At 50.7% G+C, this 10,540-nt stretch overlaps 1 protein-coding gene across 1 annotated transcript; it reads right to left on the bottom strand.

The window, feature by feature from the left end:
• Window positions 1-7,150: 7,150 nt before the first annotated feature.
• Window positions 7,151-9,178, bottom strand: LOC129546199 (insulin growth factor-like family member 1). Its single transcript, XM_055411060.1, has 4 exons — window positions 9,141-9,178; window positions 8,341-8,394; window positions 7,964-8,228; window positions 7,151-7,286 (listed from the first exon to the last, which is right to left on the bottom strand). Exons 1-4 carry the CDS (start codon window positions 9,163-9,165, stop codon window positions 7,262-7,264), a joined length of 369 nt encoding a protein of 122 aa, XP_055267035.1. The 5' UTR covers window positions 9,166-9,178; the 3' UTR covers window positions 7,151-7,261.
• Between the last annotated feature and the right edge of the window lie 1,362 nt (window positions 9,179-10,540).

Below are 10,540 nucleotides of genomic sequence, written 5' to 3'. Positions count from 1 at the left end.
AACTCAGAGTCTTAGCCACTGGATCACCAGGGAAGCCCCATGTAAGTCTACAACTGAAGTACAATTGATTTACAATATTGTGTTAGTTTCAGGTGAGCAAAGTGATTCAGTCACACACCTGTTTACATATATATGTGTTTGCATTCTTTTTCAGATTCTTTTCCCTGATAAATTATTACAAACTATTGAGCATAGTTCCCTGTGCTTCACAGTAGGTCTTTGTTGGTTATCTGTTTTATATATAGTACTACTTGAGTACTTTTTTTTTTGAGTACTTTTTTGATAGGATGAAATTAGATTTATTTGCTATGTTTTAGGAAGCTGAATTTTTAAAAATATTTATCTCATCAGCTGCTCTTTGATTTTTAAAATACTTAATTCAGCCGGTATAAACCCCCTCGAGATTTTCTTGCAGTTAGTAAAAAATACTTGTTTTTTTGTTATAGCAACAATGACAGAAGTCCAATTAAATGGTGATTCTAGCAAGAACATGTTTAAAACACAAAGCAGAGTCTTTACGTTTCCCTCGACATTCCCAAGCGTGGAAAGTTCCCTGCTCACATGCTCCATCCTAATTGTCACTTACTAGTCCTTCATGGTGTTGGAGAAGACTCTTGAGAGTCCCTTGGACTGCAAGGAAATCCAACCAGTCCATCCTAAAGGAGATAAGTCCTGAGTGTTCATTAGAAGGACTGATGCTAAAACTGAAACTCCAATAGTTTGGCCACCTCATGCGAAGAGTTGACTCACTGGAAAAGACTCTGATGCTGGGAGGGATTGGGGACAGGAGGAGAAGGGGACGACAGAGAATGAGATGGCTGGATGGCATCACCGACTCGATGGACATGAGGTTGGGTGAACTCCAGGAGCTGGTGATGGACAGGAAGGCCTGGCGTGCTGTGATTCATGGGGTTGCAAAGAGTCGGACACGACTGAGCAACTGAACTGAACTGAACTGAGTCCTTCAGGGTCACCTTCTCAGACTGACACTACCTTTCTGATATCTTGGACTAAGACAATTTACTTTCCCCACACTATTTCCATCTCTGTATTTGTCACAACTGTAGTTATAAGTCTCCCTGTTCCATTCTTTAATCTTTGTTTCTCCTGTACAGTGAGGTCTCTAAGAAGGGACATCATAGAATTTATTGTCCAAACCATGACACCTAAGAGTGAATGAGGGAGCCCTTAATATTTGTGTTGCACCAATGGGCAAACATGAGATTGTCCCCAGAAGTACAGGATGTATAATTGTCCCATTTAAAGATAAAAAATGGGCTATCATTTCCCCTCTCACACACCATTATATCCTAAGTTCTAAGCACATAGTTGGCAATAAATGCATGTGAATATCACGTGTTGAGTCACCCTCACTTTCTCCATCTGTGAAATGGACTTCACAACAGTCCCTCCCTCACAGCGCTGTTGTAAACATTGGGGCCGCCTCTCACACGATGGTTGATGAACAAGAGAACAGATGGAGGCCTACATACCCTATTGCTAAAGATTTAAAAGTTATACACCCAGAACTTCCCTGGTGGTCCAGTGGGTAAGACTCCACAATCCCAGTGCCGGGAGTCCGGGTTCCATCCTTGGTCAGGGAACTAGATCCCACATGGATGCTGTGATGACAATTTTAGGTGCCACAGCTAAGACCCGGTGCAGCCAAAATAAATAAATAGTTAAAAATATGTTTATTTATTTGGCTGCATTGGGTCTTTTATGGGATCTTCATTGTGGTACAGGGTTTAGTTGCCCCACAGCATGTGGGATCTTAGTCCCCCGACCAGGGATCAAACCCACGTCTCTTACATTGGAAGGCAGATTCTTAACCACTGGACCACCAGGGAAGTCCCAATAAATAGTTTTTAAAAGTTTTACACCAAGCAAACAGCTGCTAAACAAAATACAATCTACCCTCTTCACAAAGACACCTCCACAAAAAGAAAACAGAAAGATACATGCAAAATGACAGCCCCTATCAAACAACTCTGGGTGGCATCATTTCAAAGTGGACTTCCTTTTCTGCCAAAGTCCTTGGTTCACTCTGGGGAGATAGGGTGGGGGAAGGGGGGCAGCTTTCTCCCACATTTATTGGATCGCGAAGGTACCCTCTGTCAGTCTTCCAGTAATTTGCGATGCTCATTTGTTAAGCACTCGCTTTTAGTTCCTTTTTATTGGGGGAGGAGACTTCTCTCCTTTCACACCTCCCTCCTCCCCATCCAGGACTCCCTAGAGGTGTCTTCTCCCCTTACCTGGGCTAACTCAAGCAACCTCCATTCACAGGTGCTCCCAGGTCCCCATCCTGCAGGAATGGGGAGGAACAGGAGGCTGGGTGATCCCACTGGAATTGAGAATTCCCTGACAGCTTGGAATCCTACCCAGAAACATGGAGACTTACAGACAGGAGGCCCCTCCACTCCTAACTTGAAGACCACCCCTCTTCTTTTCTAAATTCCCTTCCCCCATCCCACCATGGGGCCCACCTGTGCACCCCACTAGCTTGCCCCTACTCTGTCCACAGCCCCAGAGATAGAGTGGTTTCCTCAGGTTTAGAGGTGCACTCCCGATCCCCTCACATCACTGACTCAGGGAACAGGCCCACGTGCAAGTTTCAGAAAAAGGCTAAGAGCTACTTGTTCAGCAAATTTAGGGGCCTCGAGGTCCCAGACCATGTCCAGAAGTGGGGACTCAGGCACATTTTAAATCCTGGGGATGCCTTGCCCTGCGGAGACAGACTCAAGCCTGAATCCAAGGGCAAAATTGATGTTAATTCCAGTCCATATAACTTACTAAGCACCCGCTGTGTGTCCCACTTACCTGTTGTAGGTGCTAGGAATTCAGCTGTGAGCCAAACAGGACTTCCAGAACTCACGTTCAAGTGGGGAAGCAGACAGTAAGTAAGGAAACGAATAACTATTTCTGAAAAGCCTGGTACACTGTATTTCACTTGGATGAAATACAGTTTCATTTCACCTTCAGCTCTGACCTGGGGATCGTTCTTGGCGCTGTGGGAGATGGAGCATCCTTCCCCGCGGGTCCCCACTTTCGCCTCCAGAGGGCGCGCCGACCCTGTTTGTCCACACGCGCCTCCGCGCGTTTTCTCCCTTAGTCTCAGGTGGGTCACTTAGCCTCGAAGGAGTCCGGTTCTGTGATTTTCCTGGGGGCCTGCCTCTCCCATGACATAACTGCTCTCCCTCCCTGCTCTGCCCCACAGCGACCAGGTATGTGGTCGGGACTGGGGTGGAGCGTGCCCCGTGCACCCCGCGTGAGTTGTACTAGTGGCCGTGGTTTGGGGGATTCCCAGCGCTGGACCAGGACCAAAGTCTATGAAGCGAGCGCGTGAGGTCAGACGCCCGACCTGTCTGGAAATGCGGAACTAGGAGTCTAAGTGTGAGTCAGGGGTTTGCACAAGAGCCACCTTCGCGCAATGGAGGTGCTGGCCTGCTGAGATGGGTCCCGAGGACCGCCCAGCCCGCCAAGGCCGCCGCAGGCGCATCTCCTGATGGGGTGCGGGGGTGAAGAGAAAGCAACTGGAGGGCAGCTTTGGGTCATGTGTGATGAGGAACTGTGGGACCAGGTCCTTTGGCAAGTCCCTGTCACTCTCTGTCTACTCCCTTTCACACTTTCTGGCCCCAAATGTTTCAGGCCTATCTGTGCTTTCCCTGCTCAGCTCCTAGACCAGTCATTTCTCTAAGGAGCTCTGTTCCTTTGAGCCAGGAAAGGCTTTTGGTCTTTAATTGTTGTTGTTTTTTCCTTTAATTAAAAAAAAATTATTTATTCGGTGCACCAGGTCTTGGTTGCAGCACTTAGGATCTTTACTTGCGGCTGTGGGATCTAGTTCCCTGACCAGGGATCCAACCTGGGGCCCCTGCACTGGAACTCAACCACTGGACCACCAGGGAAGCCCCTACAGGTGTGGCATTTTTAATAACATACTTAGTATATTGGAAAGCACTTTCTGCACCAATGGACGGTTTTCATCAAGAGGTTTAGCGAGAGAAGCCCATGATCAACGCAGTCATAGTGACTGGCTTGAGAATGGAGGACAAGAATAGTCAGATTTTTCCCCTGCACCATCTCTCCCATGGTCCCCTCCATCTCCTAGAAATGGGACTCTTCTCTCAAACACGATGAGTTCATCATTCCACAAGCTCTCCAAGGGAGTGACTCTGCCACAATCTTAGTTAAGGCCCCAGTGGACCCAGAAATGCACCAACCAAGGCCGCTTCAAGTCCCATGCCAGGACTGGAGGTCACGCAGACACTAGAACTTTCCTCATTCTGGGCCGTGTGTCACTGTGCTGAGTTGGTGGTGTCTGTGGAGTGGGTCCCACAGCGCCTCAGAAATGATGGGGACAGTCCTCTGGCCCAACCTGAGGCGATTTTCAAAGTCCCTCCTCTACCACCTCCCCCTCCAGTAAAGGAGCAAGAGAATCTAGTGCCTCCCCACCCAGCTCCGTCTTCCAGAATCTCACCCAGAAGGGACTGTGTCAACCTTGTTGTTTAGTCACTAAGTCGTGTCTGATTCTTTGCAGCCCCAGGGACTGTGGCCCACCAGGCTCCTCTGTCCCTGGGATTTCCCAGGCAAGAATACTGGCATGGGTTGCCACTTCCTGCTCCAGGGGATCTTCCTGATTCCTTCGAAATGCAGGGATTGCACCTGCATCTCCTGCAATGGCAGGAGGATTCTTTACCCCTGAGCCACCTGGGAAGTCCTGTGCCAACATTACAGTAAGCAAAGTCTGATGGTGAGGAGAAAAATGGGTGGCTTTGAACCCTGAGGGTATAGACTAAGAAAAGAGGCAACTGGGAGGGACAGGGAAAGGGTAGAAGAAAGAGGAAAAGTTGAGGGACACTTGGAGGCAAGATAAGAATCAATAGATTTCAAGCTGAAGTTCCCAGAGCCTCTCACCTACGAACCTGTGCTGCCTGGCCCTTGATCTCCCAGACTGAGCTCTGGTTCCCATGTTTGAATGAAGTCTGGGGCCCACCCACAGGGCTAGATTCTGAGTGCCCCAACCCCACAGCCCTGTCCCACATTCCTACCCCCTCACCTGCAGCCCCACCTCCTGATCTCTTTCAGCTCAGTTCAGTCGCTCAGTCGTGTCCGAATCTTGGCGACCCTGTGGACTGCAGCACCCCAGGCCTCCCTGTCCATCACCAACTCCCAGAGTTTGCTCAAACTCATGTCCATTGAGTCGGTGATGCCATTCAACCATCTCATCCTCTGTCGTTCCCCTTCTCCTCCTGCCTTCAATCTTTCCCAGCATCGGGGTCTTTTCCAGTGAGTTGGCTCTTTGCATCAGATGGCCAAAGTACTGGAGTTTCAGTTTCAGCATCAGTCCTTCCAATGAATATTCAGGACTGATCTCCTTTAGGATGGACTGGTTGGATCTCCTTGCAGTCCAAGGGACTCTCAAGAGTCTTCTCCAACACCACAGTCCTAAAGCATCGGTTCTTCAGTGCTCAGCTTTCTTTATAGTCCAGCTCTCACATCCATCCACGACTACTGGAAAAACCACAGCTTTGACTAGACGGACCTTTGTTGACAAAGTAATGTCTCTGCTTTTTAATATGCTGTCTAGGTTGGTCATAGCTTATCTTCTCTTTATTTTTATTTTCTTAGTTAATTAATTAACTTTTGTGGCATGAAGTACCTTAATTCCCCGACAAGGGATGGCACCGGTGCCCCTTGAAGTAGAAGCATGGAGGATTGTTGTTCTTTATTTGCCCTTCATTTTATTTATTTATATTTATTTTTCCGTTCCGTTCCGTTCCGTCGCTCAGTCGTGTCCGACTCTTTGCGACCCCGTGGATTGTAGCCTACCAGGCTTCTCCATCCATGGGATTCTCCAGGCAAGAATACTGGAGTGGGTTACCGTTTCCTTCTCCAGGGGATCTTCCCGACCCAGGGATCGAACCCAGGTCTCCCGCATTGGAGGCAGACGCTTTAACCTCTGAGCCACCAGGGAGTATAATTGCTTTATGATGTTAGCTTCTGCTGTAACGAAGTGAATCCACTCTATGTGTACATACATCCCCTCTCTCTCGGACCTCCCTTCCATGCCCCATCCCACCCCTCAAGGCCATCACAGAGCACAGAGCTGAGCTCCCTGGGCTCTACACCAGGTTCCCACTAGCTATCTATTTTACACATGGTGGAGTCTCCACCCCTGGACCAGCAGGGAAGGCCCCAGCCACATCTGCACCTGGCCCCCTTCTGGAACATTCTGGTGGAGAATGACTTGAAAGGGTATCCAGACCCACCTCCCCACCCTGGAGCCAAACTCCTTCCTCTCCCCTTGCGCTTACTTCATGGGCCAGGTACGCCCCTTCTTGGACCCCGACTTCTATAGCGTACTTTTTGAGTCGGGAAGTAAATGGAAATTCTTTTCTTATGTGGTAATTTTATATTGATATAAAGCAATTTTATATCAAAATTACACAGAATACAGTGATACCTTCTGTCCCTGAACTGGGTGTGCCCCCAAACGGGCCGCTGACAATCATAGCCCTTCATGGAAGGCTGGTGTCACTAGCGTGGCCCTTAGAGGGGCCTGAGCTGAAATGAACTTCGGTTGAAGATTCAAACATTACAGAAGTTTCCAGGCCCTTCTCTGAGCAGAGCTGACTCCAGAGGAGGAAAGTCTTCCAAATTGACCACTCTGACCTTTCCCTCTGCTCTGCCTTACTAAGTTCAGATATGTCCGTTTCCAGAATCTTGTAAAGCCGCAAATTTTGATTTCTTTCTAGGAAATCCTTTTTGGAGAAAAGCAAATTCTTCCTTTGTGAGAGTCCCAACCCCTACACCACAATTTTTGGGACGGTGCAAAGTCTAGCCCTGGGCTTGGATTTCCAAGGGAGGGGAGACTTCTCTTTGCGTCCTAGTCCACACTCGGAAGCGCCCTGCCCCGCGCTGAGCCCAGTGCCCGCCAGGGGGCGCGCCGACCCGCCCTCCCTCCTTGGTTGGGGGGTTGGGAGGGAGGGCCCAGTCCAGACTTGGGCTCCGCGTCGAAGACCCCGTCCCTCCGTCCCTGTGAGTCTCGTCCCCCACCCTGTGCCACACCCTGTCGAGATCAGTGCAAGAAAGCGGAGCCTTGTGATTGAAATGGAATTTTTATTCAGTGCGACCAGGAGGTCATGGTAACTTGAAATTTGTTAAGTGGAAAAGTGGGTGCATCTTGCCACCTTTGGAAGTGGAGAAAGGATTCCGTCTGCATCGAGGTCCCGCCACGATAGAATATGTAAGGTTGCAGAATTCACAGAGTGCCTTGTGTTTTGCTCCTGGTGGAGAAAATGCCAAAGGGAATGGCGGATCTCATTAAGTTAGGTCCCCAGGGCCAGCCTGGGGATTGATCATCCCTCACAGTATTGGTCATAGGGGTCATTGTGAGAGGTCAGGGTCCTGGGGACGTCTAACAGCAAAGCAACCTCTCACAACTGTCCAGGGTCATAGAAAGGGGACCAGTCCCCCTACTCAGGACAGACTTAGGATGACTGTTACAAAGGAGACAGAAAAAGGAGGGAGGGGTTGAATCTGAGTGTCTCCTATCCCTCTGAAACCCACTCCGTGTCCCAGATCTAAGGGGACAACACGTCTCTCCAGGCTCATTCAGGACGCAGCATCCCGCCGACCTCTGACTGTCCCTCAGCCAACCCTGAAAAGAGACAGAGCGGCCGGGAGCAAGAGAGAGACGGGCACAGGGAGGGACGGACAGATCACGGGAAGGGAGTGGAAAAGAGAGACACGAGTGACCAACAGGGATGAAACAGATATAAAAAGGAAAGGAGAGAAAAGCCGCAGAGAAGAGAGAGGTGGATGGAATAGAGCAGGTGGGCGGGGACAGAAGGACCCAGAAAAGCACGGGGGGGAGGGAAGGGGAGAGTTGAATCATAGAACTGGTCTCCAGGCCGCGCCCTCCTCCGCACCCCCGCCTGCCTTGGAAGGCACAGAACCTCACCTGGGACAAACCCGATCATCCGAGGATGGGGCCGAGTAACAATTTTGACCTTTCACCTTCACCACGAAGGACTCCTGGGGCCTGTTGACCAACCACGGGCAGCACTGCTCGAAGCAGACCCTAAAGGTGCAGTTTCCACATTTCTGGGTCCTGCCCAAGGGTACCACGGCATCGTCATAGCAACAGTCCTGCCGGGGGTCGTAGAACTGGTCGCCACATCGCTCCTGTGACCGACACAGCAACAGCTGAGTGCCTGCGGGGGACACTGGAGGAAACAGAGATGATGTTGCCCCAGCGGCGGGATGGGCAAGTCCTGGGCTGGGGTCTTCTGGGAGCGGCACCCCACCCCACAGCGTCCGCATCCCTCCCGGGCTCACCTGGGGCACCGTGTGAGCAGAGAAGCAAAAGGATGCAGACAGAGGCCGAGATAGCTGTGGGAGAAAAAAGGGATGACATGTGGCAGATGGACAGACACTGGAGCTCAGCCTGGAGGAGGGAAGGTCCAAGAGGGTGTCTGTCCTGACCGAGGCTTGGGGAAAGGTTAGAGGCAGACCTGTGTTAGGTGTCTGGGGATTATGGGTCTGTGGAAGTTGAGAGGAGGCAGGCAGGACTCAGAGAAATGGGTCTGGGGTTCTGAGGGATGTGGGTGTTCCCTGGGAGGGAAGAGTTCAGCTGAGCTGACACTGATGTCGTGTTACATCCGTGACCAATGTTAAAATTTAGACGCCTGGATTTGGGCTGGGAGCCTGTCATAATGTACAGCATTGGGCATGAGTTTGGAAACTGATCAGGGACATGGATGGGGCTGCTCTTGATCGTCCCAAGTGGTTCAGGTCTAAAGAACACTCCTGCCAATGCAGGAGGCACTTGTTCGATCCCTGGGTCAGGAAGATCCCCTGGAGAAGGGAATGTCAACCCACTCCTGTATTCTTGCCTGGATAATCCCATGAACAGAGGTGCCTGGCAGGCTACAGTCCATGGGGTCCCAAAGAGTTGGACATGACTGAGCGACTGAGCAGGCATGCACGCCCTTGGGGATGTGGAAGGGGTCCCTCTATAATGGAGTCACTTGTCTGGCTGGGGGCTAGGGAGGAGGGGTAACGGACTCAGGCGAGGATGGGATTGAGGCTGATTTTGGATTTGGGCTCCAAGAGAGTCGGTATTTGGTCCTTCTTACCCAGGATGCAGAGTCGTGGAGTCATGGCTCTGGGTTGGCTGCGGTGGAATGGAAGGTAGCGTGGCAGATCCCAGCAGGTGGTTTTATACATATCCCATTGCACCCCACCCCTCCACCTGCCCCAGAAAGAAGCTCACGCTGTCATCAGCTCTCCTATCTTCCTGCCAGGCCTGCAGAGACACGCTGGGCCCCTGGGGCAGCAACAGGTTTTGGATGTGAGCTTGGTCATGTCACTGTCGAACATGATGTCAATCCTTTGAGAGCCAGGAGGAGACCGATGAGCCCCCCTCCTCCCCTTCCCCCTTTACAGAGCCTCCCTCTCACCCCCTACACTGCAGCCTCTTTTGCAAACAGGGATCCTTGGGGTCCTTCCCACTCTCCCAGGATGAATCCACCCTCCAGCTTTTCCATCAGATCCTCTAAGTCTTCTACTTTCTGGACTTTTTAAAAATAATTTCATTTATTTATGTATTTTTGGCAATGCTGGATCTTCGTTGCTGCGTGTGGGTTTTTCTCTCGCTGAGGGGAGCAGGGGCTGCTCTCTAGTTGCGGGGCACAGGCTTCTCATTGCAACGGCTTCTTTTCTTGCCGAGCGCAGGTACTCGGGCTTTAGGAGTTGCGGCAGGTGGACTCAGTAATTCCGGCTCTCGGGCTCTAGATGTGCTCTAGAGCTGTGATGCACAGGCTTTGTTGCTCTGTAGCAGGTGGGAGCTTCTCAGATCAGGGATTGAACCCATGACTCCTGCATTGGCAGACGGACTCTTTGTCACTGAGCCACCAGGGAAGCCTGACCTTTTTTTGTGTTTTTAGTCTAAAATAGATGACATACACATTTAAGAGCCTGGCAATAAAGATTCACTGAGAATGAGCTGGTGGCAAGCCCTGTGTTAGACAGAGGTTGCTGCGGGTGCAGTGATTACTCAGTAGCATCGTAGAGGGCTACAGACCATCCATAAGACCGTGATGACTCAGAGAGGTCAGGTTTGGGTAAAAACTCAGTGGCTATGGGAACCCAGGTTAGGGTGGGAGGTCATGAGAGGCCTTGAGCGTTCAGGGAGGGATTCCTGGAAGAGGGGATATGTGAGCTAATGTTTCAAGGATGAGGCTGAACTGTATTTTAGGAAGGCTGAGCCTCAGAGCGAGTGGGAGGCGGGCAAGGTCAGTCCCTTGTGAGCATCGAGGACTCAGGACTTAATCCTCAGTGCGCTGGGCACCGTGTCCATGTCTTGAGCATGGAAGGAGAGTATTCAGATATGTGTCTACGAATATCCCAGCAGGTCTGCTCTGAGGAGGGTGGACAGGAAGATTGAGACTAGACTTAGAAGCCCAGGGAAGATCCTGCTACAGCAGAAATACCTGTGTAGTGGCCAGAGTCCTAAATGTTTTCTTTTTCCCGTTGA

The sequence above is a fragment of the Moschus berezovskii genome, chromosome 22 (genome assembly GCF_049115385.1).
Source record: "Moschus berezovskii isolate FMDL1 chromosome 22, NW_MosBer_1.0, whole genome shotgun sequence".
NCBI lineage: Eukaryota > Metazoa > Chordata > Mammalia > Artiodactyla > Moschidae > Moschus > Moschus berezovskii.
Note: the sequence above shows the minus strand (reverse complement) of the source record. Positions and strands in the feature narration are given on the sequence as shown.